Genomic DNA, 27,708 nt, shown 5'->3' with positions numbered 1-27,708 from the left:
AAACCAGGATGGGCCAGAATTTGTAAAAATGTGGGTGCCTGGAATGATAGCTGGAATGGGGAAAATTATGGGCCAACATCCTGCTAGAAACTTAGTCTCCTTCTTAGAAAATAGGGACAGCGTGTGTGTTGCGTAGCAACCAAATCTCTTGACCAGCAGAGTGGGAAATAACAGTGCCCTGCTCAAAGATGGTGGCTGACCTTATCACTTTGAATGTGTGTCACTCTCCACAGTGCTGGCAATAACCCAGCCTCCTGCATTGGGCTCCTGAAGGGGCTCACTATGCCTCTTCCAAGTCTCCCATTCCAGGACTTTGAATTTTAATTTTCCCCATTCTTGTAATCATTCCAGGCACTCACATTTTGCAAATTCTAGTCCATCTTGGTTTCACTTCAGGCCATAATTGAATCAGTTTGAACCAGTTCAAAGCCCTGGTTAAGATCCTGTGGAAGAGCATTCCGGGGACTAGCAAGTGCAAAGTCCCTGAGAAGTAAATGAGTTTGATGTACTTTAGAAACAGAAAGAAGACCTGTGTGCTTGGAGCTTATTGAGGGAGAGGGAGAGTGGGAGGAGATGAGGAGGAGGAGGTGGGCAGGGGCTGCATCACTATGGCCTGGAGAGCAGCAGGCAGGTTCATGGACTTTCCCATGTATCTAATGGGATATCATTGAAGGGTCTCAAGCAAAGGAATGACGTGATCTGATTTCCATTTTTAAATGATCCTTCTGGCTTCTGAGTGCAGAATAGACTTCAGGGGACAAATGTGGGAGCAGGGAGAGAAATTAGGCCAGTGATGAGATATACCATTAGTGATTTATTTCTTCCCTGGGCACTCTCTCTAAAGGTTTAAGCAGCCATAGTACTGCACCTTCCTTTTGGATGTTCAGTAGAAATTCTCAACTCAAAGGAACACAGGAAAAAGCAGTCTCAGGCAAGATAGCAGTTCCCTGACTTATGCTTGGAAAAAACTGTGGTAGTGATACTGTCTTTGAGCCCCAAAGATACATCAGTGAGCAGGTCAAGCACAACTCTTACCCTCACGAAGCTTCCCTTCTAGCCCCTGTCTTCCTCTCACTTGTTGGAAACGCCTGGGTTCTGGATTTGAGACTGCCAAGGAAGCGAGAAAAGTAGGCTACTCCAAGGGAATAGATCCCTAGCCTTTGATTTCATCATGCTGCCTTATTCTCCCAGGACTGCAAGTCATCTTGTACATAAATGAAGAGGAATATAATCCCTTTTTGGTATCCTCCACGGGGGCCAAGGTGATTGTCCATCAGCAGGAAGAATACCCCTTCATTGAGGACGTGGGGACAGAGATTGAGACAGCGATGGCCACCTCCATCGGAATGCACCTGGTAAGAGATTTCTGACCTGCTTAGTGAGGAGGACAGCTTTTGTTTCAAGGATAACCAATGACATGCAGCTTATGACAAAGGAGGTTATTTGAAAGGGAGCATGATCCTGTATTTTCCAATGGCTACCCAAAAGGTTATCCCAACAGTTACACTAAAAGCTGTCCTTGTGTCTTCTGTGTGGACGAACAAGGACAAGATGCCATTTTGGGAAAGAATTTAAGAAAACTCTCTTGTTCCAAAGAATCACACCAGCACTTATGGAAACTATGCTGGAAGCATAGTGCCTAAGACACTTGACTGCTAACCAGAAGGCCGGTGGTTCAAACCCACCAGCCACTCCTCAGAAGGAAGGTTGGACAATCTACTTCCGTAGTGATACTGCTGTGGCAACCCAAGGAGGGGTCGCTATGAGTCATGGTCAACTTGACAGCACATAACAACAATACCAACATGCTGGAAGCCAGGCATCAGGCGCTAAATGTATATTTTACATACACTATTGGAACACAGCCATTGAAAAACTCTATGGAGTGCAGTTCTGAACACATGGGATTGGCAGGAGTTGGCACAACAGTAACTGGTTTGGTTTGGGTTTTTGGTTATGGGTTATGTAAAAACTATTTAAAAGCTAAGAGAAAGTCACTGGGCCACCCAAGGTCTATTTGCCTAACACACTCACATCAATTTCACCTCATTTACCAAGAATACCTTCGTCCTCCAAGTTTTTGACCTTCTCTGACCTCACTGGGTGCTGAGAGCACTCAGACCTGCCAGCAGAAGCACATCTGGGCTGCAGATTCCAACTCCTGAGTCAGCCACACCTAAAGCAAGCCCAACCAAGGACAGGATGGGAAGCACTCTCCTCCTGGCCTGTGTGGTTTTCCCTTCTACTTACCAGCCTTTCTCTTTCCCTTTCACTCTCTCTCTGTATTCTTCTACTATTAAGAAGTTATTAATGGGATACATTCATTCAGTGAAAAACCCAAGCCACACCAACGAGTACATGATGCTGAGTATATCTTCTTTCTCTCCCCGCCCTCCAGGCCCCTCCTTCCTCTGCACAGAGACCATCACTGTTGCCTCTGTACTTAGACAGGGATTTTTCAGTCTTTTTCACATGCATGTGTACAGGAATAAGCATTTCTTCTTTGAATAATGCCTAAGGCTCTTGACTGCTAACCAGAAGGCTGACAGTTCAAATCTACCAGCCACTCCTCGGAAGGAAGATTGGGCAATCTACTTCTGTAGAGTTACCACTTTGGAAACTCAAGGAGGAGTCGCTATGAGTTGAATTGAGTCAATGACAGTGAGCTTTTTTTTAGGGCCATTTTTTGCTTACACTATAGCTTGGAAGTGATACCATAGCTATAGATCACCCTCATTCTTCTTAAAGACCTTATTTTGGTCAGCCAGTGCTGCTGTAACAGATATATTGCAAGTGTGTGGTTTAACAAACAGGGATTTATTCTCTTACAGTTTTGGAGGGTAAAAGTCTTGAGTTCAAAGTGCCAGCTCTAGGGGCTGGGTAAAGGCTCCTTGACCTTGGGCTTTAGCTCTGCCTCTTGTTTCTGGCCCACTGGAGCTGAAGCCATCTCTTGACTCAGGCAGCTGCTGGCTGCTGAGGTTGACAAACCAAAGGTTGACAAGTAAAATGGCACAGTCCCAAGATTATCAAACAATATGGCAGGCCACTAGTTCAAGTCCAGAAACAGTCCCAAGATTGGCAGGAAATATGGCTGGCTGTTGAATGAAGACTCGGGTACATGCAGAGTCTAAGCATCCCAAAAAGCTCAGAGACCTTTCTCAAAGTGTCTTCTTATACAGGAAGCAGACCACATCACTAAGGCAGCTACTCAGCTACTCCGGTGGATTCCACCATGGAGTTGATTACCAGTCTCACCATGGGGAATAACTACATCCAGCTGCCCAGCTACTCAACCAGGCCCAGCCAAGTTGACACACAACCTTTACTACCACAGGTCCCATAACATTCTATTGTGTGGACAAGTTATTGAGGGACCTTAGGTCATTTTTAGGCTTTTGCTACTAAAAGCAATGGTGCCATGTGATATATATTTGTCTGGTTACTGTGTTGAGTGTGTCAATCATATGTATTTCCAAATTGCCCTGCAGTGAGGTTGTAGCAGTTTACAGCCTCACCAACAATATGTTTGAGAAGCTATTTCCCCAAACTTTTACCAACACAATATATTATCCAACTTAATCTTTGCTAATTTGTCAAGAGAAAAATGGCATCTGTTATAATTATAATTTGCATTCCTTCTGAGTGGCACATTTCACGTATTTGTGAAAACAAAACGACAAAATCCAGTCTCCTTGTGGATTCTGCATTCACACTTTTATTTATGTGCGACTTTAATGTCCCAAGCTCAGCTTCTTAGCCTTCCTTCTCATCAGTCTGTCCTGCAGAGCGGTGTCTTTACAAACCTGATTGATCACCAGACTCAGATCCACTAAATCAGAATCTTTGGGAGGTGAGTGCCAGGATCCATATTATTCACCAGAGTCCAGTGGTTAGTCCAGAGGCAAGTAACTAGGGACCTCGATTTTAGAAACTAGAATTAGGGGCAAAGCAACCTGTTCCTTCCCAAGTTAGAGTGGAGCTAGAATGACACAAAAGGCTTAGCACAGCCCCAAACAATGGCTCCATATGGGTTATGGGCATTTGGCTTGTGTATCCATCTATCACGTATCCATTCAGCAGTGGATGGAGCTTAAAGACAAATCAGTTACACAAGTGATTGACTCTAATGGTCGTAAGTGCTATGACAGAGAATTGTGGGCTGTATGAGAGCATATTGTGGGGATGCCTAACCTAGGGTTTTTTGTTTTTGTTTTTCATGGGGGGTTAGGGATGATCAAAGGTCCCTGGGGATGCAAATAGCTTGCCTCTGGCTACTAACCTTAAAGTTGGAGGTTTGAACCCACCTGAGGGTGCCACAGAAGAAAGCCTTGGCAATCCGATTGTGTAAAGATTTCCATCAAGAAAAATCTACGGAGCAGTTCTACTCTGTAACACATGGGGTTATGTGGCAGAATTAACTCAATGGTAGTAGTGGGTTTGGTTTTGGTTTGGCAGTGATCAAGGAATGCTTTCCTGAGGAAGTGATCTTTAAGCAGGGACAGCAGAGATGACAAACTGACATGGTGACACCACAGAGGAAATTTGTGGCTTAAATGGCCCCTTGGTGCCCATGAAAGAGACAGCCCTGAACAAGGGGGACCATCCAGAGGGCAGTCTGGATGCTTTTGGGAAGCCTATAGTTTAGGGATTGTGTGAATGCTGATTGCACCCCACCCTCAAAAAAGAAAGAACGAAAATAAAACTCCTGGGGCCCAACCTACTCAAGTGGCTTGAAAACACTTGGAGTACCTTAAGATGCTGGGCCACTGAGTCCTCTGTCCACCCAGAGACCACCGATTTCCAGCTCAGAGTAGTGAGCATGTTGATCTGACATTCCCTGTGTAGTTTTATCTATACCCCAAAAAACAGGACCTGAGGTTGGCAGCCCATCCTTACTGTCTTCCCCTCTCCTTCCCTTCTGCCTTTCACTGTGTCTGCAGACTGTGATGGGGGCTATTGAAAGCCATGTCAGTATAAGAGCTAGGGAATGGCACCCTCTGTTTCTTTTTGTTCTATGCTTGGAAATGCCCACCACATAGTTAAGGAAATGTTCTCTTTAACTAATGGTGGGTGAACAAAGATATGGGTGGGTTTTCTGCTGCACCCAATTTGAGAATGGGAAAATCAAAGCCACAGAGCAGGGTCAGTCAGCTCTCAGTCTGATTTATGAGAATTTACAACAATGAAAAACCAAGGGATTACTAAGAGGTCAGCAGAGGGTCACTAAGAATAAGTCCAAACAAACTAGACTTCCTTTTCTTATTTTTATTTACTTTTTCAATAGGTGTGCTAGGTTATTGGACCTTCCTTCCCTCAAATATCAACTATTCAATATAGCACTGGCTATCCAGAAATGAATATGACATCTCCTACTTTCAAAGATCTTATCCTTAAGATAGATTGACACACTTCTGCAATACAGTGCAATTAATGCTCCTTTTGAGATGCATAGGCTATGATTGATTGAGTATACAATCAAATCCCTCTTATTACAGGCCATGAGGCTCTCTGCCTGATGTGCCCCTGCCTTCTTCTCCAACATCAGCTGGTACCACTCTCCTTCATTCTCCATGATCCAGTCATGCCAGCTTTCTTTCTGTTTGTCCCACATGCCAAGCTCATCTCCACCTCAGGGCCTTTGCACTTGCTGTTCTCACTGCCTCACTGGTTCCTTCCTTTTTTTTTAAAAAAACTCACTGCCGTTGAGTCGAATCCAACTCATAGCAACCCCTCCTTGGGCTTCCGAGACGGTATCACTACGGAAGTAGGTTGCCTGACCTTCCTTCCCTCACTGGTTCCTTCTCCTCATACAAGTCTCAGCTCAAATGTCACCTCATAGAGGACACTTACTGACCACCCCATCTACACTGGTTACCATCTCACAACCATATTTTACCTCCCTCACAGCTTTCATAGTTTATGCATTTATTTGCTTGTTTGTTGTCTCTCTTCCTCAATGAAAATGTCAGCTCCATGGGAGCAGGGATCTTGTCTTGTTCTCAGGCTCAGTTTGTAGAACATAGTGGAACCTCAGTAAATATTGTTGGGTGGGTGGATGGATGGATGGATGGTTGGAAGTCCAGACAGAAGCTCTTGGAGAAAGATTTCTAAATGATGGATTCTTGAAGGACAAATGTCAGAGAAAAAGTCTCAGGAAGGGCCAGTCCAAGACATAAAGAGCCAGCTGCCATTGAGTTGATTCTGACTCATGTGACCCCGTGTGTATCAGAGAAGAACTGTGCTCTACAGAGTTTTCAATGTTTCTGAGTTTTTCAATGTTTCTGAAGTAGATTACCAGGCCTTCTGAGGTGCCTCCAGGTGGACTCAAACCTTCAATGTTCTGTTGGCAGGCAAGTGCATCAACCGTTTACACCACCCAGAGACTGCAGCAAAAGACATAGCAGTTGCAGAAGGGTCATGGAAAGGATTTTAAGTTGTGTAGTGAAACTGTTTTGGGAAATCACTGGATGAAATGTAATCAATGTATTAGAGGCAGGGCATTTATGGCAATGTTAGAAAGAAATGATAAGATTCTAGGCTGATGCGGTGGCTGTGGAGATGGATAGAAAGGAATGCACTTACAGCATAGAAGCAGCAGGGCTTGATGACTGATGTTGGTGCAGAAGGGCGGAGGGAAATTAGATTGATGTTATTTAGGTTCCGACTTGGCCAGCAGGGTGGGTGCAACCACTAGACTCAGAATTAGGTAACAATTAGGATACGAGGAAGAATAAGTTGAGTATGGGCAAGAATAACTACTTCAGTTTGGGATATAATCAATTTGTGTACCTTTGGGAAATCAAGGTGAAAATGTCCAGGAAGTAGATGCTATGAACCTGGAGCTCAGGAGAAAATCAGGAGGGTAATGTAGATTTGGAAGTCAATGCTATCACTCAAGACGTGAAGATAACAACCCTAAAAATAATCAACATTTAAGGGGTAAGCAAAAAGAAAACAGTGAAACAGGCCAAGGACTAGGACCAGAAGCCAGAAAGAGTTGGCATTAAATAAGTCAAGGAAGGGAATTTCAAGGAAGGTATCATCCAAAGTGCCAAACACAGAGGTCAAGTGAGATAAAGGACAAAATATGTTCTCTGGGTTTGGCAACCAGGAGGTTACAGGTGTTCTTTGTGTGAGCAGTTTTCAGTGAAAAGAACAGAACAGAAACCAGAGGACAATGGGCTGAATGGCAAATGGGAGATGAGGAAGTAGACAAGGGTGCACAGCCCATAGGAGAGGGTGTGAGGCAGGGCTCTGGAGAGGAGGGAAACTCCACTTTTGTTGCCAACTCTACTGTGCATCTTATCTTCAACTGTGCACAAAAGTTCTTTTCATAAGTATGTATGTTGTTGTTGTTGTTGTTATGTGCCGTCAAGTCGGCCCCGACTCATAGCGACCCCTCCTTGGGTTTCCGAGGCAGTATCACTACGGAAGTAGGATTGCCCAACCTTCCTTCCGAGGAGTGGCTGGTGGGTTTGAACCGCCAGCCTTCTGGTTAGCAGTCAAGTGCTTTTAGCCACTATGCTACCAGAGCTCCCTAAGTATGTATAGCATAGTGATTAAGAAGGAGCTTTGGTGGGGTAGTGGTTAAGGCATTTGACCACTAACCAGAAGGTCAGTGGTTTGAACTCCCCAGCAACTCTGCAGAAGAAAGATGAAGCAGTCTGCTTCTGTAAAGATTTACAGCCTTAGAAACCCAATAGGGGGTCACTGTGAGTCAGAATCGGCGGGATCAACGGCAGTGAGTTTGGTTTTGGTAGTGATGACGGGATCGACAGCAGTGAGTTTGGTTTTGTGGTGATTAAGAGTCCAGACTCTGGAGACAGATAGCTGGGGTTCAACTCCAGCTTTGTGCTTCAACTGTGTAATCTTCATGCTTCAGTTACCTCTTCTCTAAACTGGGGCTGATAATAATGATGATACTTCATAGATTGGTGAGAATTCAGTGAGTCAATGCATGTGAAGTACATAGAACAGAGCTTGGCACACAGTAAATGTCAAAAACCATTGGCTGTTACTATACATTTTCTAAGAAAATAGATATAAAAGGAAGCAAAAACAAGGTTAAAGAGAACAGAAGGGTTAGGGAAGGTTTTCTTGCCCATTTTGACACACACTTGCCCTATATGAGGTATTGATCTCCACCTTATTGATTTATGAGAGTACGTTATATATAGCTAGCACTAATTATCTTCCATATGTGTTGATTATCCTCTCACAGTTTGTGATTCCCCCTTTTTTTTAATGGTACATCAAAAGTTTTCTTAAGTCATTTTGTTTACTTCTTCTTAAGAAAGAAAATGTTGTCATTTCTTTGTAAGTTGTTTTGTTTACTGAGGATTTATCCTTAAGATCAGATACTAAGTTGAATTTTCTTCCAATTATTTTATTATTTCACTATACCTTAACCAATTAGGATTTATTTCTGTAAAATGCAAAGTAGGGATAGAATTTAATCCTTTCCCCAAGTAGCTAACAAATTGTCCTGACTTCACATATTGGGTAATTCTTTTTATTTTTCTCCACTGATTAGAAGTGCAAAAGTTATCCACAAATAACTTTTATACTTTCTTATTATGAAATAAGAACAACATAGAAGGAAGTGGGAAGAGGGCTGTTGCATTGTGGGAAATTGCAGTCAATATCATGAGACAAAGTGTGTGTGACCTGCTGTATGGGAAATGAACTTGCTCTGTAAACTTTCACCCAAATCACAATAAAAATTGAAAAAAAAAAAAAAACATAAAAAAGAAAAGTTAAGCTACCCATAGTCTCATTTAGGGCAAAGTCTTCCCACTCTCTCTATGTTTTGTTGTTGTTTGTTTATTTGTTTTGTTTTTACAAAAATGGGATCCTCCTGTTTTATAATCTGCCCCCCACCAACTCAAACGATATCATAAGCATTTTCTCCTGGCATTAAATAGTCTTCCACAGTTCCAATTTTCACAGCAATATGTTATTTTGTTTGATGAATGTAGAGTTTACCATCATATATTAAATCCTTATAGTATATACTTCTAATTACAAGTACAATGTCTGCTTCCCTGTAATGCAGGGCTTGGTACATTTTAAGCTCACAGTCAGTATTTGAAATGAATTGAGTGAGAGGTGGGACTTGGAAAGTAGACTGAAGCCAATTGAGGCAGGGCTGAGGTGTCTGGATTTGAATCACCAGGCAATAGAGACATGTTTAGATCTGTGATTCAGAAGCATAAGTGGTGGGAGGTGGAAGAGCAACTGAGCAAGGGAAAGTGTGGAGGCAGCAGAAGCCACGGGAGACTCTCAGTCATCGGGTGAAAGAAGATAAGGGCCAAGCTAGGACAGTGAGAACAAGAATGGTGAGGAGACAACCGATCAAGAGAAATTTCTAAGGCATCTGAATAGGATGAAGGAGAGAAGTATCTAGAATGATGCTCAGGTTTCTGGCTTTGGTAACTGGATAGATGGGGTGTCATTAGCTGATATGGGAAATATAGGAGACTGGACAGGTTTCAGGTGAGGGTTAGGCAACATGTCAGTTGTATTTTGTGGCATTCAAACCACCACAAATCTTTCTGGCCTAACATAACAACCACTTATTAGCTTGCCATTTGTGGGTTGGCAGTTTGGGCTGGGCTCATCTGGGAAGTCTTCTGGTCAAGACAAGGCTCAGATAATCTCAACTGGACTCATTCATGGCTTTTGAGACTTTTGAGGTTCACTGCACCGTGGTTCTCCTCCATGTGACCTCTCATCCACCAGCTGGCTAGCTTGGGCTCATTCCCATGGCAGTCTCAGCCTTCTAAGTTCAGCAAGAGAAGGCAAGCTCCAGTGTGCAGGCACTTTTCAAATCTCTGTTTGCATCCTATGTATTAATATCCTGTTGGCCAAAGTTTAAATCACATGACCAACCCAAGTTCAGAAGGTGGGAAATAGACCCTCCCTCTTTATGAGAGGGTAGGATTTGGGCCATTGTTTGCAGTCTCCCATAGATGCGGTGAATTTAAGGGATTTATGAGTGATCTAAGGGGAGATGACCAGTTGTTAGGCTGGCCCCAGGAGTAAGATCTTGGCTGGAGGTAAAATTTGGGGACATTAGTCATTTATATTGTATCAGAAATGGTTGGGGACATGCGTTGAGAGCATCCATATAGGAGTAGTTGCAATTAGCCTTCATTGGGAACCTGCAATGTGTTAGGCATTGTCCTAAGCACTTTACAAGTATTGGGCTCAACTCTAGTGGTATAGTACCTAAGACATTTGACTGCTAACCAGAAAGCTGGCAGTTCAAACCCACCAGCCACTCCTTGGAAGGAAGACTGGGCAATCTACTTTCATAGAGACACCACCTTGGAAACTCAAAAGAGAGGTCGCTGTGAGTCAAATTGACTTGTTGGCAGTGAGTTTGGTTTGGTTTAGAGGGGTCAGATCAGAAGCCAAAATGTTACCCCAGGATCCACAGATCTGCAGTTCTGGAAAGCTGATGGTGTCAGAGAGAGAGACAGAGAGAGAGAGACAGAGAGAGAGTGTGTGTGTGTTCTGTCACAGTCCATCAAGTTGAGGCTTTGAGACACTGAAGATCTGGATTCTATCCAGAAAGAATCATTTTCCCCTACACCCAGTTGCTTCAAGAAGCAACCTGAACCACCCAGGAGCTCTGGGTTACATAAGCATTGTTATAGAATAAAGGGCCAGTGAGTAATCAGAAAACATAGAAATCAAAATGATTTCTCCAGTAGGTTCCTGGAAGTGGCCCATGGGCTGTTCTCAAAGTCAAGGGAGCCCCACTGACCTCTGCTGGCCTCCCACCGCTGCCTGAGTGAACCCACCTCTCACCTAGATGCCACAGTGGTTTATTTCTTTGCCTGAGGCAGGTAGAGCTGACATCTAGGCTTTGTGGACACCCTAGGCCCTAGGGTTCAGAGGAACAGCTGCTCAGAGGGCTGCTGCTTGGAGAGGCTTAGAGGATGGCATTGAATTGCAGTGCTCTTGAGGGAAGCCGCTGCTTAGCATCTTTGCAGCCCAATTCCCTGCCCAGTGCCTGGTAGGTACTAGAGGCTCTCATAGTGTTTACTTCCAACTATTAAAGGAACGAGGAGTCTCTGGGTAGTGCAAACGGTTAATGCACTTGGCTGCTAACTGAAAGATTGAAGGTTCAAGTCTGAAGAAGGCCTGGTAATCTACTTCTGAAAAACCAGCCAGTGAAGGCCCTATGGAACACAGTTCTACTCTGACCCATATGGGGTCACCGTGAATCAGGATCAACTCCATGGCATTGTTTTTTTCAGCAAAGAAATGAAGTCTGTTTATTCTGTACTGATATGGAAAGACACTCACCTTTGATTGTTGGTAAGAAGGGCAGGGTACTGGCAAAATGACTGTGGTTATACCCTTCTCTGTGTGAGAGGCTGGGCATGATATGTTAGCACAGGGAGCCTGGGAGTCAGACGGCTGCTTTCTCTGTCGTTTGCTTCTGTTTAAATATGTCAAAACGAATCCTGTCAACTGCCCTTGAGATACTTGAGGTTAATTGAGGAAGACTAATGGGGCGTCAAGTGAATTACAGTACAAAGAAAACACAAAGCGATTATAGCCACTTGAGACATCTCCAGTCTTCACCATTCTCTTTTCTCCATGATGGGTCTTCTTGTCTGGCCACATCTTCTAAAATATATATATTTTTTTCCTCTCCTATAAACCTACCTTCTTTTTTCTGTTTACTCTCCCTTCCAGAAGACACACACACACACACACACAGAACCTAGCTATAAGCTGCTTGTGTTTTGTTTTTTTTTTTAATTTTTATTGTGATTTGGGTGAAAGTTTACAAAGCTAATTCACTTTCCATACAGCAGCTCACATACACTTTGTCTCATGACACTGACTGCAATTTCCCACAATGCAACAGCTCTCTTCCCACTTCCTCCTGATAGTAGTTACCTCTTCCCTGTGTCCTTCCCTACCATGCACTCCTGCCCCCCAAGCTGTCTCCCTGTGCATACACAGCCCTTCTATTTTCCCATGATTGAGCTTTTCAAGTAGTGTATCTACCTAATGTAAATGTTCAGCTCATATGCCTGTCTTTTGTTTGGCTGAAAGCCACAAGAGCGGGTTCAATTCCAGACTTGAAGGCCAGCTAGGGGACATAGTCTCAAGGGTTTCACCAGGCTCTATCAGATCAGCAAACCTGGTCCTTTTTTTTTTTTTTTTTTTATGATTTTGAGTTTTGTTCCACATTGTTCTCCCACTCTATCCAGGGTCTCCTACGTAGATCCCCCCCTGAGTGGTTGATAGTGGTAGGCAGGCACCATCTGGTTCTTCTGGTCTCATAGTCATACAGGCTGAGGATCACATGGTGTACCAGTCCCTTGGACTAATTGTTCCAAGTGTCTTTGGTTTTCTTCATTTCTCTTTGCTCTGTATAAGGAGAGACCCATCACTGCACCTAGATGGCCGCTTGCAAGCTTTTAAGATCCCAGGCGCTGCTCGCCAAAGTAGGATGTGGAACAATGTTTTTGTGTAGTGTGTTATGCCAGTTGAGCTTGATGTCCCCTGCGGCCATAGTTCCAAGCCCACAGGTCCAACGACTCGCTCCCTCTGAGTAGCTGGCTGTGGCCAAGAAGCTACCACAACCTTGTCCTTGTCAAGTTGCTCATGATTTATAATCAATTATTGTTCCCACCCCCTCTTTTTATTTTTTTTTTTCTGGCAGCCTGGCTTATTTATTTGCTGTGACAAACATTAACTAGAGCTAAACTCTAGTAAACCACAATAGAATATAACTTTGTATGGTTTTCGTGCTGTGCATTATGCCGGTTTTACCTCCTCTGATAAGGGTCTTATTCCTTCTGTTGAGCATTCCTTAACCTTCTCCAAGGAAGTCAGCTTTTTTCCAGGGGGTCCTGAAGACAAGAGAGTAGGGGGTGGAACTTTTACTGCAATAGCCACAATCACTGCTCCTTTTTCCTAGCTCTCCAGTGACTTCCTATCATTCTGAAAACCAACCCCCAATTTTTCAGCCCAGCATAGGAGACCTTCATGATTCAGTCTCAACCTCCCTCTCTGACTTCATGTCCTACGACTTCTCCCCCTTTGCCACATTCTGGCCACACTGGCTCCCTCCTCCCAAAAGCCTTTGCTGCTCCCTCAGCCCCATCTTCTTCCTCCATCTTTTGGCAAGGCCAGCTTCTTCTTGCCATTCCGTGTTGAGCTGACATGCCCCTTTCTCTGAGACACTGTCCCCAGTCACTCTGTTGGTAAGACTGGTTCCTCTTCCCATCCTCTCCAGGCTCCCCACCCAGCTGCATTTCTTTTGAAGCATTAATCACTCTCCCAAATCATCTTATTTACGTACTGGCTTGTTGATCATCTGTCTACCCTACTAGAATGTCAACTCCAGGAGAGCAAAGAACCTGTCTTGGACACATTGGTCCCTTGGTGTCTAGAACAGTGCCAGGCACCTAGTAGGTGGATGCTCAGGAGTGTGTGGTGAATGGAGTGGCCACTTGGCCCCCAGGGGCTGCCAGCAGTGCCCCTTGTCTGGGTCCTTGGGGAAGGCAGAGCTGAATGTCTGTTGTGTGATTGCAGACGGAGTCCTTTAAGCTGAGTGAACCCTACAGCCAGTGCACGGAGGATGGGAAGGACGTGCCAATCACGAACATCTACAATACTGCCTACTCCCTCCAGGTATGGGCTGGTGGGGATGCCCAGCCTAGGTTTGTGGCCTGGACCCAGGAGACAAAGGTAGGCTGGGTCAGGACTGGAACCAGGAACTCTGGTGAGGATCCCTGGGGTTCATCCAAAGACCTCAAGAACAAATGATGCCAGCTGGTTCCAGTCCTCTGCAGCTGATCTGTAACCAGAGCTTAATTGATTCACTGAGGTTTGCATGGAACACAATGTACAGCCGAGACAGGGCTGGGGTTAAATGTCCTTGGCATGTGAGGGGTGGGAGGGAAGTGGCTGGGAGAGGCACTGGCTCTGGGAGCTCGCCTTCCAGTCCTGTTGGCACCCCTCACTTACCGGTGGTGTTGGGTGGATTGTGTAACCCACAACCATCATCAGGTAGGTTGGATCGGAGCAGGGGCTGTTAACTGGCAGCTCCTCGGCCACTTCCAGGTCACATAGACCTGGTTTTTCTGGCCTGGATGATGTTTTAAAGTAAGGAACTTTCACAAGAAAATCCAGATTTCTAGCTTCTCTTGAAAAAACAAGATTTGGCAGCATAGAGCTTGTATGCCTGCAAAATGAATGGTGGGTGGAGCTGCGTCTTTAACAGAGGTGTATGTTCTCTGGCTCCCCACAGTCCCCATCACTGGCCCCTGTAGGTGTTTGAGTTTTCAACCATTGACCTTGATAATCTGTAATGTCTTATCTCATGTTCTGGGGGTCTGCAGTTTGCCTCTGTTTGATGGAATGTGCCTACTCCTCCTCACTCCAAAAAAAAAGAAAAGAAAAAGTGTGTGTGTATATATATATATGTTGGAACCCTAACTCTTCTACCTAAGAATGTAATCCCAGTTGGGAATTGGGGTTTCTTTGTTATGTTAATAAGGCTGTATCCATGTACGGTGTGTTTTAAACCTAATCACTTTTGAGATATTAAAAAAAGCAGATTAGGCACAAAGAAGCAAGAACAAAGGGGAAGGCTAGATGCCACATGGAGGTCACCAAGGAACTGAGAAGAGGGCTAGAGAAACTGAGACAAGCATTTTCCCCAGAGCAGACAGAGAGTCTTCCCCTAGAACCAATATCCCAAAACCAAATCCAATCCACTGCCATCGAGTTGATTCTGACTCATGGCGACTCCCATTGGGTTTCCAAGGCTGTAAATCTTTATGGAAGTACATTGCCCCCCTCTTCCTCCTGCGGAGCAGCCAGTGGGTTTGAACCACTGACCTGCTTAGCAGCCAAGTGCCTTACCCACCACACCACCAGAGCTCCTTTTTCCCCCTTTGAATGGGTGCTCTTGAATTCAGACTTCCACCCTCCTGAACCATGTGAAGATAAATTTCGGTTTGGGAAAGCCACCCGCTTGTGGTATTTCTGGTACAGCAACACTAAGGAGCAGAGATAGCCTACCACCAGGGTGCCCAGCATGAGCAGAAATCGTCCCAGCAGAATACTCAGACCAGGTGCTTCTCAGGGCTGAGTTCTCCAGCTTGCATTAAGTGGGAACACTGAGTAAGAAGAAATAGAAGAAATAGAAACTCAACCAAACTGACTTAAAGATACACACAAAAAAGTAAACTCATTGGAAAGACACTCCTGGACAATATTTAATGAGAGGCCACCAGGTACACTTTACATATCTTGATTCATTTCATGTTCACCACAACCACATGAAGTTGATACTATTATACTTACTCCAAAGATGAACCAAGGCATCAGAGATGCTAAGTAACTTGCTTGAGGTCACACAGCTAGTAGGTGCAAAGCTGGGATTTGAACCCAAATAGCCCTGCAAGGTTTGTAGGTAGTGTGGGAGGTTATGGTCCCCAAAGGTGCAGCATGGACAACTTGGGCTGGAAAATCGGAAAGTTGGAGGCTGTCTTTGTTTCTCTCCATTTCTTGGCATCTGCTCCAATTTTCCGACTTCTCTCAGCGTTGGCACTCATGTGATGGAAAGTGACCACCATAACTCCAGCTCATCCCAGTCTCTGGGTCTTGATTAGTCTAAATACTCAATAAATTTCCTAGCTTCATCCCTTTGAGGTTAGGTAATCACCCTTGGCCCAATAGGCTGTGGTGTAAGGGGCATGTTCATGTGGTCAGCCAAGGCTGTGTGAGGCCCACACTCTTGTTCACATGGTCAGCCAAGGCTGTGTGAGGCCCACCCTCTTGGATGTGGGGCATGTCAGGAAGGCACTCACTCACATCCAGGTGCACAGACATTAAGGGAATCCCCTGCTTTCCTTCCTCAGATCTGCCTTCACTCATGCTTCCAGACAAAGATGGTGGAGAAATGTGGGTGTGCCCAGTACAGCCAGCCTCTACCTAAAGGAGCCAACTACTGCAACTACCAGCAGCACCCCAACTGGAGTGAGTGAGACCCACCCCCAGTCTTGCACACCCCAGGAGCAGGGTCAGCCCAGCCCCAGAAATGGCCTGTACTAAGTGCTCCCAGGTCCCTACCCCATTGCCTTTTGCCTGAAGAAGTTATCTGTAAAGAGCCTTTAACTGGAGTTTTAACTTCAGTTATCAAGCCTGGCTCAAATATACTTCCTAGTTAAAGAGCCAACGCTACATCCCAGCCTATGTTGAGAGCTTGACCATCTCAGTCACCTCCAGGAGGTAAGAACTATTGATGGCACCCTTTCACAGAAGAGGTAACTAAGGCTTGGAAACGTTAAGTGACTTGCTCAAAGTCACACAAGGGATTAACAGAAACCAAAAAACAAACCCACTGTCACTGACTCAATTCCAACTCATAGCAACCCTATAAGACTGAGTAGAACTGCCCAATAAGATTTCCAAAGTTGTAAATTCTCAGGGTACAGACTGCCATATCTTTCTCCTTGGAGAGACTGGTGGGTTTGAACTGCTGACCTTTCAGTTAGCAGCCTAGTGCTTTAACCCACGCTTCCCAGGATTAACAGAGGTGGACCCAAACCAAGGGCTACCTCACCCTCAACTCAGGGCCCTTAATTACCATGATACTCTGTCTCTTGACATAACAAAGCAGCACTTGTTTCCAAAGAACCATTGTTTATGGAAAATGGGAGGAGAAATAATGAAATGAGATTGTGGAAGCACCCCTGGGGACCCGGGGACCTCCAGCAAGGGCCCAGTGGTCCCAGCTCTCACACTGCCCTTCCTTCGTCCCTCAGTGTATTGCTACTACAAACTACAGCAGTCCTTTGTCCGGGAAGAGCTGGGCTGCCAGGCAGTGTGCCGGGAAGCCTGCAGGTGAGTGGACTAGAGGCTGGAGACAAGTAGGGCTGTGCAGAGCAGGCCACCCATGCTTACACTGTCCCCTCCTCCCCTTAGCTTTAAGGAGTGGACATTGACCACCAGCCTGGCGCAGTGGCCATCTGAAGTTTCTGAAGTAAGTTCTTCTGGCCCTTCTTTTCTGATGTCCTGGTTGTGTCCTCTGGCCTCAGGGGTGACCTACAGGAGAGGGAGCCATTGTGTTGAAGCCAGGTGGGGGTCTGGGGCTGGGGGAGAAGGGGCAGACGGGCTGACCCTGGCCTCTGCGGGTATTCCCAGATCCCATTCTTTCTCCATCACAGAAATGGTTGCTCTCCATTCTCACTTGGGACCAAGGCCAGCAAATAAACAAAAAGCTCAACAAGTAAGTTTACTTCCACCCTGTCTCCTCTGCCTCTGCCTTCTACGGGCCTCACAATCCTTGCTTGCTTCCTTGTTGCCAAACCCTCTCTTTTTTTCATTCATGCATTCATTCCACAAATATTTATTGAATGCAAAACATGAATCAGGCCCTGCTCTAGACTTGGGGCTCTCAGACTATTTTTGGCCACGACCCACCATATGAAATACTTGTTTATATTGTATGAAATATGATACAGTGTGAAATATTTTTTTATATTATGCCATTGACTAACTGAAATAAAAATCTCATGAAACAATACTTCCTTATGATATGCAGTGCACTTGGGCTGAGCTTGAAGTGGTCCCTCTGGTCTGCCAATCCAATTGCTTATATCTATTCTGGTTGCTGTTGTTGTTAGTTGCCATGGAGTTGATTCTGATTCATAGTGACCCCATGTGAGCAGGTTTTCAAGATTTCCTTGCCTGTCCTCCAAGTGATCTCTGGGTGGATTTGAACAGCAAACTCTTGGCTAGTAGTCAAGCACTGAAGCATTTGCACCACCCAGGAACTCCTATATCCATTCTACTTGGTCACAAGGTCTGTTCTGATTGATCATGACATCCATTCTGATTGGTTAGTGCCCACACCATACAAAAACCAAAACCAAACTCACTGCCATCAAGTCAGATCTGACTCATAGAGATCCCTCCGTGGGTTTCCGAGACGGTATCACTACGGAAGTAGATTACCCAATCTTCCTTGCCCACACCATACCAGCTGATAAAACAAAACAAAAAAACCAAACTCACTGCCATAGAGTTGGTTCTGACTCATAGTGACCCCCATTGGGTTTCTGAGGCGGTAAATCTTTATGGAAGTTGATTGTCCCATCTTCCTTCCCCAACGTGGCTGGTAGGTTTGAGCCACCAACCTTCTGGTTAGTAGTCAAATGCGTTAGGCACTATGCCACCAGAGCTCCTTTACCAGTTGATAGGTATTCTGAAAATCATGTTGGATGTCATCTGGCATTTTCTATTCTACTTCATTTTGTAAAAGATATTGATCATAGTCTAGTAAATTTATTTCATGGCCCATTGAAGTATCTTGACCTAATTTGAAAAATACTTCTCTGAGCTTTGCAGTTTCTAATCTTAATTGAATCCCACCTAGAAATTCCTCCCTAAGGGACCTTTACCAAAAATCAGCCAGACCAGAGTTGGGAGAACCTTAGCAATTTGAGAACAAGGTGGGTGAGGGTGGGGAGTCCACCAGGTGAACTCAATCTCTCTGGGCCATCACCATCCTGGCAGTAGCCACCACTGGGCCTGGATCCAGAGGGAACCAGTTTAGCCTCCAACATTTTGTGAACATTCTAAAGGTTTCAGGTGCTGGGTAAGGTGCTGGGAGTACAGCGATGATATCAGACATGGTCTCTGCCCTCATGTGCTCACAGTCTATTGGTAAAGACAGACCATGGCCAGCAATTGCAAACCATTAAACCTAGTATTGCAAACCACTGACACCCTAGGCCAAATCTAGCCCCTAAAAGCAAACCATTATTTCCACTTTTTCCTAAAAGCTGCTAAACAAAAGGTTGGTGGTTTCAGTCCATCCAGAGGCACCTTGGAAGAAAAACCTGAGAGTTAGTCTTTGAAAACCCTATGGAGCACAGTTGTCTGACACACATGGGGTCACCAAGAGTCAGGATCAATAAATGGTGATTGTAGTCTTATTAGGACACAGTTTAATGCAGCAGTTAAGAGCATGGACTCTGAGGCAAGACACATGGATTTGAATCCTGGTGCTCCCAATTAGCTATGTGTCCTTAGACAAGTAACTTAATGCATCTGTGCCTCAAGTTTCCACATCTGTAAAATGGGGGTGATTAAAACATACCTACCTCCCAAGGCACAGCAATTGATCTCTTCATCTGGAGCAACAGAGGAAGAAGGAGAGTCAGGAACAGGAGGACGTGGAATGTGTGGCTAACTGCCTCCATGAACCACTGCCTCCTTTGCCATGAGACCAGAAGAACTGGATGGTACCTAGCTACCATTACTGAACATTTTGATCAAAGATTCTATAGAGAATTGTGATCAAAAGAGGGAGGATGAAGAACAGAATTTCCAAATCTCATGGGTTCTGTGGAGGCTGGGTGATCCCCCAAAACTATTGCCCTAAAATAGTCTTTAAACCTAGAAGCAAAAATATCCTCTGAAGTCTCTGTAAAACCAAATGCTACTTTAGCGTAACTAAGTTAAGAATGTCTGCCTGACTGTTGTAGTCTTTTAAGATCTATCTGTATGGGATCAAATGGACAACAGCAACTCAAAAGATTAGACAGGAACCTCAGGGGGCAGTGAGTTGATGTTAATGGTTGAGGAACAACTCAGAAAATGAGGATGAGAATGGTTGCACAGCTCAAAGAATGTCCCTAGTGTCACTGAGTTATACATGTAGAAATTTGAATTGGTGTTTGTTTTTGTAGTGTATGTTCTTAGTGACAATAAAAATTAAATAAATTATTAAAAACAAACAACATACATACCTCTTGAGAATTGCATGAATTAATTCACACGAAGTTCTTAGAACGGTGCTTGGCAACACAGGAAGTGCCCAATAAATGCTAGCTACTGTTATTGTTGTTATTAGTATCATTATTATCTCATACCCGGCCTACCTTGCTCATTCATATTACCTGCCTGTCTCCTGTAGGGATTTGAGATTGCAGTCCCTGAATGGAACAATGACAAGCAACCAGGTCTAATGAAAAGCAGGGTCCTGGTAGAGAGTATAACTGGGTGAACTGACTTGAGTGGAAGTTAGGAAAAGGTTTTGGAGTGAATTAATGACATTAGCAACCAGGCCCAGACTGGAGATGTGTTCTGTGCTCTGGGGTGCAGAAGGAGCCTTGTGGGCCAGGGATCTCAGAGTCTGGGCAATGCTAGGAACTGGGAAGGAGGGAGACAGCCTGGCAGAGGGGCCAGTCACCTGGGTGAATGCCAAGGCTTCCAGCTTACCTGAGCCCTGCTTGTTGGAATTTCTATAGGACAGACTTGGCCAAACTCTTGATATTCTACAAAGACCTGAACCACAGATCCGTCATGGAGAACCCAGACAACACAGTGAGTAGCTTCTTTTTGAGTTGTCAGTTGTACCCACCAGCCTGGCCTTGGGGAGCAGATCCAGCCCAGCCCAGTTGGGCTGCTGTAGACAGCTCTCAGGTCAGGGAGGGTGGGGTAAGAAGGGTCAGGGAGCCTGCTGCTTCTTCCTCCAGAGATGCTTGTGGCTCCCTTGGGAATCAGGGTCCCTCTTGATGATTGTGGCTTGACCTCTCTTGCAGATCCCAAGCCTTCTGTCTAATTTTGGTGGCCAGCTGGGCCTGTGGATGAGCTGCTCTGTTGTCTGCATCATTGAGATCTTCGAGGTCTTCTTCATAGACTCCCTCTCTATCATTACTCGCCACCAGTGGCAGAAAGCCAAGGAATGGTGGGCCCGGAGGCAGCCACCGCCCTGCCCTGAGGCTGCCCTCAGGCCCCAGGGCCAGGACAATCCAGCCCTCCATATCGATGAGGATCCGCCCACTTTCACCTCCGCTCTGCGCCTGCCTCCAGCCCTAAGGACTCAGGTGCCTGGCACTCCACCGCCCAAGTACAACACCCTGCGCTTGGAAAGGGCCTTTTCCAGCCAGCTGACAGACACACAGGTGCTAGATGAGTCCTGAGGCAGAGTTAGACAGAATGATCTAGTCAGAACCAGCAGCCATGGTCTGAGTACTTAGGCCCTGTCTCTGGACACAGAGCAGGACCTGTGCACCCCCTCTAGACTTTTCAGAGACAATGGCTAAAAGCCTCCTTTGAACAAGATTGGGCCTGGGTGTGTGCAGGAGGCCTGTTGGACCCTGCTCAGCAACACTCACAACCATCCATGGCTAGTTATGTCCTGGGCCCAAATTCTTCACACATCCACATGGAAAGAGACTACAGGTTGAGGAAATGGAGCCGGCCCAGGGAAAAAAAAAAAAGAGGCCTAACAGAGCTCTTCGTTGGGCCTTGAGAGAAAATGACTCTTTTGAAGCACTCCTCAGTGTGGGCTGGCACCCAAGTGTGTGATCTTAGCCATCAGGCTGGACAGCTTGGGACAGAGGAAGCCAGCCCTGGAGCTGGCAGTTAGTGAATAAACTGTTATTAATTGTTGACGTGAGGCAAGGTCTCCTCTGTGCCCTCAGGCCAGGACCTGGTCCAGGGCTCCGGAGAGTGTGTGGGAGAGGGGTGCAGTGGAGAGAGGTTTAGGGGTATGGCATGATGTCCTCCTCTGGGGCAGGGAGGGGAGAGGAAGAAGTTCGGGCAGCTGAGACAGTGTCTTGGGTGCCTTACCCATCCGGGGAAGGGCAGGGACCATTTAAAGGGCAGAGCTGGACTCGTCTGTCCAATGATAGTCCAAGACATAGAGGATTGTCTCCCATAATCCATTCTTAGCTGGTCTTCCTATCAACCAGCCTCAGTGGTCACCCATTGTCCCATCACTCACTGTACCTGAGCTGTGAGGCAGACCACCTCCCATACCAATGGCCTGCCCTGCAACAATGCCCTGCAAGCCAACCACTGGGACAGCCCACTTCATACCATATTCACACCCATTGTGATTAATAGAGTTCTTGGGTGGTGCAAATAGTTGATGTACGCACTGCTAACCAAAGGTTGATTTGAGTTCACCCAGAGACGCCTGGGAAGAAAACACATAGTAGATGCTTAGTGATGTTACAAAAACAGTGTTCCAGGCATTTAGCATACATTAGGGGTCGCTATGATGAGTCGGGGCCAACTCGATGGCACATAACAACAACAACAACAAGTGTAGGGCCAAGTGCACTACCACCCTCAGGCCGAATCCTATGGTTATCTGTCTGGCCTGTGAGCCAAGACTGGTTATCTGGCCCTTTACAGAAGAAGTTTGCTGACCTGGATTAGTGCATTAAGTATGCATGATTATCCCATTTTATGGATGAAGCAACTGAGGCACAGAAAAATTAAATTTCTTGCCCGTGGTGACACAGCCAGGAAGTTGCAAAGCTGGAATTAGAACCCAGGCAGTGTGACTGCAGACCCTGTGTACTTTATCATGCCCTCATTTTGTATTCAATCTGTATCTGTATCCACACCTTTTGAGGGTAAGGATGATATCAGTTTGGGTGAAAAGAGGGGGAGATACAACATCCAGGCCCTAGGAGAGAAGGAAGTCCTTCATCCAGGGGTTGGAGAAAGGCCTGCGTTTCAGGACTTCTTGGAGATGACTCCTAGTGGAGGCAGGAGTCTTGGTGAAAGAGTAGGTGCTGCGGGGACCCTGTCTGAACCCAGAGATGTCAGGTCCAAGCTGACCCCAGGCCTGTGGTCAGAAGTTCCACTAGACCTCATGGGACCAGGCACTGTCAGCAGACCTGCCATCCCACAGGGAGAAAGTCACCATGACCTCAGGCTGGCTGGGACTTCCTTGAGGAGTGGGCTCAGAAGCCAGGGTTATGGAGTGTGTGAGCCTGGCTCCTGTCCACTCTGGGCTCAAGTGGCCGCAGCTGGTGCCGACAGGAAACTTTAGTGGATGCCTGCCTGGGACCATTGCCCAGAGGAGCTTCCTCCTCCTCCCCATGGCAGCAGGGGTGGGGGCTGTACCTGCAGATTCAAGGAATTGCTCGGCCTCAGCCTGACGCCACAGCCAGGAACACTTCCAGCTGGGGCTGAGTTGTTGCTGGGCTTGTCAAAGGTAGGGCCTTGAGGATTTGGAGCAGAAGGCACCCACTTCTTCCCAACACACATGCTCATGCATGTACCCCATGGCTCCAGCCATTCAGGCTCCTGCCTGGCCCTTAGCCTCAGGGCTGTGCTCCTGCTTTGCCGAATTCTGCCTGCTCTCTTTTCCCAAGTCCTTCCAGACCAGGCACAAACATCACCATCTTGGGAAGTCTTCTCTAATTCCTTCTCTTGCCCCCAGAAAGTTGGGGCTTCCCTCATTACAGAATTTTTCACCCCCGATATAATTTTTTATCTACTTGTCTGTCTCTGTCATTAGACTGTGAGCTCCCTGAGGGCAGGAATTATGTCTTAACACTTTTCCACAGATTTGGACAGCACAGAGTACAATATTGGCATTTAGGAAAAGTTTGTTGAGCTAGCATCAACTAAAACCAAACTCACTGCCATCGAGTCGAATCCAACTCATAATGACCTCTCCTGGGGTTTCCAAGGCAGTATCTCTATGGAAGTAGATTTCCCAATCTTCCTTCTGAGGAGTGGCTCGTGAACTGCCAGGCTCCTGGTCAGCAGTCAAATGCTTTAGGCACTATGCCACCAGAGTAGCAACAATAGCACTAATAATTGCTAATATTTATTGAGCTCCTATTATTTGCCAGCGATTCTGCTAAGCTCTTGAGTTCCATCAGCCCATTTAATTCTCACAGCTCAGGTACATTTTTTGTTGTTTCGGTTTTTATTGTGCTGGAAATACATGCACCCAAACATTCGCCAACACAACTTCTACGTTTACAATTCAATAAATAAATAAATAACGCACTGCCATGGAGTCAATCCAACTCATAGTGACCCCTCCTTGGGTTTTCAAGGTGGTGTCTCTACTGAAGTAGATTGCCCAATCTTCCTTCCGAGGAGTGGCTGGTGGGGTTCAAACCACCAGCCTTCTGGGTTAGCAGTCAAATGCCTTAGGCACCACACCACCAGAGCTCCCAATTTAATGATATAGATTACATTTTTCATGTTGTGCCATCACTATTGCCATCCTTTTCCATACTCTTCTACCACTATTAACATAAACTCAATGCACCCCAAATAAAAATTCCCCTCTCCTCCTCCCTCCCACCCCAGTATCATTAATAATCCTTGATTTCTATATATTTATTCCATATACGTTTATATAAGTTTGTTTCATATAAATGGAATCATGCAGACTGATTGTAGACTGATTTATATCACTCAGCATAATGGTTTGAAGGTTGGTCTACGTAATGGCACACATCAGAATTTCATTTCTCTTTATGGCTGCATAATATTCCATTGTATGTACCTATCATATTGTGTTTATCTATTCATCTGCTGATAGACATTTGGGTTATTTCCACCTTTTGTCTATAGTGAAAAGTGCTGTGATAAACACTGATGTACAGATGTGTGTTCCTGCTTTCATTTCTCCTATATATACCTAATAGCTCAGGTACTTTTGCAAACAAGAAAACTGATGCACAGTTGGAGCCACCAGAGCTTGGGTGCTTAACCACAGTGGAAGCTACTTTTCAGATGGAAGCAAAGATGAACGGGCTTTTTCCCAAGACCCAAGTCTATCTGTCCCTAGGAGAGGAGAGGTCCTCTCTGCCTTCAGGTCCAGCCTTCTTGCCCCAAGACAGAGGTGAGGGGCCAGGAGTTCACCCTTCTAGGAACTGACGATGGAGGCAATGGTGACTCCATGGCAGAATTCTCATTTTCCACGTGGGAGACCCAGGTTTGACGATTCCCAGCCAGTGTACGTCCCCACCCATCTGTCAGTGGAGGCTTTTCATGTTTTTATGATGCTGGACAGGTTTTAGCGGAGTTTCCAGACTGAGATGTTCTCTAGGGAAACAGAACCAGTGGAAGATATATATGTAGAGAGAGATTTGCTTCAAGGGATTGGTTCATGCTATTGTGGAAAATCCCAAATCCAAAATCCATAGGTCAGGCAACAGGCTGGAGATTTCTGCTGGTTCACAGGTTGTGCAGGGTGGGCGAGTTCAAAATCTGCAGGCCAGATGGCACCCTGGAGACTTCTGCAGGCTTGTGTCCCAAGGTCCTTAGGTCACGTGATAGGAAGAGTGCAGACTAGACTGGATGGACTGGGAAGGAAGGCCTGGAAATCTACCGAAAATCAGGCAGTTAAAACTGTGGGTCAGGATGGTCTGATCCACAACTAATCATGTGAATAACACAGGTCCAGGCGTGCTCACTCCCTAGTGCATGGAGTCCTCATCAGTTGGGAGGCAAACAACAATGACAACAACAGGAGCTGTTGGGCAGGGAACAAAGTCTGCAGAGCCAAGGTGTAAAGAATAGCTTTCCTCCAAGACCCAGTTGGGAAACAGCCACCATAGCCAGGAGTTACTGACTCCAGAGACAATAACTCTGTTCATTGGTCATGGGAATGTTTGCTCTTAAATGCACTCCTGGTCTTGTCAACCTCTCCCTGCTCCCCTGACTTCCCCTCCTGTGCCCCAAAGGGAGATGTTTGATGAAGACTTCAAACTCTCCTGAGGTTGAAAGCTCAGAACAAAGGTCTTGGCTGGACAGACATGTTGGAACCCTTGAGGTAGTCTGAGTCAAGCATGTGAAAGAGACCATCACAGAGGAAAAACAGGTCAAAGGAGGAGGAAAGAGCTGCAGTGGGAGACACTATGTTTAAAGAGCAGCTGGAGCAGAAGAACACTGGACAAAAGATGTATGAAATAGCAAGCTCCACTCCTCATGAACATCCCCGTCTCCCAGCTCTCTCCCTTTCAATCCCTACTCCAGGCTACTTCCAGTAAAGCAAAAAACAAACTCACTGCCATCCAGTCGGATCGAACACACAGCAACCCCTCCTTGGGTTTCCAAGGTGGTATCACTACGGAAGTAGATTGCCCAATCTTCCTTCTGAGGAGTGGCTGGTGGGTTTGAACCACCAGCCTTCTGGTTAGCAGTCAGATGCTGTAGGAACTATGCCACTAGAGCTCCCTGTCATTAGGAGATTTCCAAACTGCAGCACAGTACTCCCTGTTGGGGTGGCACCCCAGTGCCTCAGCTATGCTTTTCAGGTTGTGGATCTTGTCTGTAGTGGTCAATTTAGATGGTTGCTGTTGTTAGCTGCCCTGACTCATGGTGACCCCATGCACAACAGAACAAAACATTGCCCGGTCTTGAGCCATCTCCATGATCTGTTGAGGGTTGGACCACTGTAATCCACAGAGTTTTCAATGGCTGATTTCAAGAGTAGATCACCAGGCCTTTCTGTACAGCTTATTCTGTACACAATAACGGTTTCTATCTGAAGCAGTTCAGCATTCAAAAAACCCAAACCAAACTCACTGCCATCGAGTCAGATCCAACTCATAGGGATCCCTCCTGGGGTTTCAGAGACAGTATCTCTACGGAAGTAGATTGCCTAATCTGCCTTTCAAGGAGTGGCTGGTGGGTTTGAATTACCAGCCTTCTGGTTAGCAGTCAAATGCCTTAGGCACTACCCCACCAGAGCCTCCACTGACAAATGAATGGTGGCTTGGCTTGAGGTGCATTGGTTAGTAGTCAAACCCAGGTCTCCTGCACAGAAAGCAAAAATTCTACCACTGAAGCACCAATGCTCATCATGTTAGGTGGTACACAAATTTAACTCCTATTGCAAACACTGCCCTCTCTCTCCATTCATCTGGTTTTTTTTTTTTTCCTCTTTACTACTCACAATGGGAGCTCTGGTAGCATAGTGCCTAAGGCACTTGACTGCTAACCAGAAGGCTGGCAGTTCAAACCCTTCAGCCACTCCTTGGAAGGAAGATGGTGCAATCTACTTCTGTAGTGATACTGCCTCGGAAACCCAAGGGAGGGGTCGCTATAAGTCGGGTCCGACTCGATGGCACATAACAACAACAGCAACAGCACTCAAAATAGAAAGCAATGGTGTCACTTTGTTGGCTAAGCACCCGACCAAACCATGGTATTTCTTTTCCTTTTTTTCTTTTGGTAACTTTTTATTGTGATTTGGGTGAAAGTTTACAGAGCAAATCAACTTTCCATTCAATAGTTCATAATACATTCTGCTTCATGTCTTTAATTGCAGTCCCCTCGATCTAACATCCCTCATTCCACTTCCTCCCTTTCTTTCTTGTTTCCATTCCTCCTCTCTGAATCCTCCCCTCCTTCTGCTGACCTTTTGATTGGGAAGGGTGATTGTTCTAAGGAATGCATATCTCCCTGGTGTGATTGTCCACCTTGTAGATCTGGCTATTGTTTGGCTGAAAATTGAGCCACAGGGGTTAGTTCAGTTCCAAGTCTGTAGGGTGACTAAGGGTCATAGCCTAAGGTATTCCAACAGTTTCTATCTCATCTTTTTTTTTTTTAAATGATTTTGAGTTTTGTTCAACATTTTCCTTCCATTCTGTGCAGGACCTTTTAATGTGATCCCTTTCAGAGTGGTTCACAGTGGTAGCTGGGTACCATATAGTTCTTCTGGTCTCAGGGTTGTGAAGGCTGAGGTTCTCATGGTCAATTAGTCCTTTGGACTAATTGCTTCCATGTGTCTTTAATTTTCTTCACTCTTCTTTGTTTTGGAGGTCTTTCCACTCATCTTGCAAGTTTTCGCTGTTGTGAGGTAATACTGAGTTGGTTCTAACTCATAGAAACCTTACATACAACAGAATGGAATACTATTTGGTCCTGCACCATCCTCACAGT

The 27,708-nt window shown here is 45.7% G+C and overlaps 1 protein-coding gene across 1 annotated transcript in view; it reads left to right on the top strand.

Annotated features, from left to right (window-relative positions):
* SCNN1G (sodium channel epithelial 1 subunit gamma) overlaps positions 1-20,975 on the top strand; it is a 29,795-nt gene extending 8,820 nt beyond the window's left edge. The window contains exons 5-12 of the mRNA XM_007953192.1: positions 1,192-1,355; positions 13,567-13,665; positions 15,903-16,020; positions 16,809-16,887; positions 16,969-17,026; positions 17,211-17,272; positions 20,301-20,376; positions 20,595-20,975. Coding sequence (XP_007951383.1) covers positions 1,192-1,355; positions 13,567-13,665; positions 15,903-16,020; positions 16,809-16,887; positions 16,969-17,026; positions 17,211-17,272; positions 20,301-20,376; positions 20,595-20,975 — 1,037 coding nt within the window. The remainder of the gene's footprint in view (positions 1-1,191; positions 1,356-13,566; positions 13,666-15,902; positions 16,021-16,808; positions 16,888-16,968; positions 17,027-17,210; positions 17,273-20,300; positions 20,377-20,594) is intronic.
* The last annotated feature ends 6,733 nt before the right edge of the window (positions 20,976-27,708 follow it).

Source organism: Orycteropus afer, unplaced genomic scaffold (assembly GCF_000298275.1).
Source record: "Orycteropus afer afer isolate SDZICR_OR568_19922 unplaced genomic scaffold, OryAfe1.0 scaffold00376, whole genome shotgun sequence".
Classification (NCBI taxonomy): Eukaryota; Metazoa; Chordata; class Mammalia; order Tubulidentata; family Orycteropodidae; genus Orycteropus; species Orycteropus afer.
This window is presented reverse-complemented; position numbering and strand designations above follow the sequence as displayed.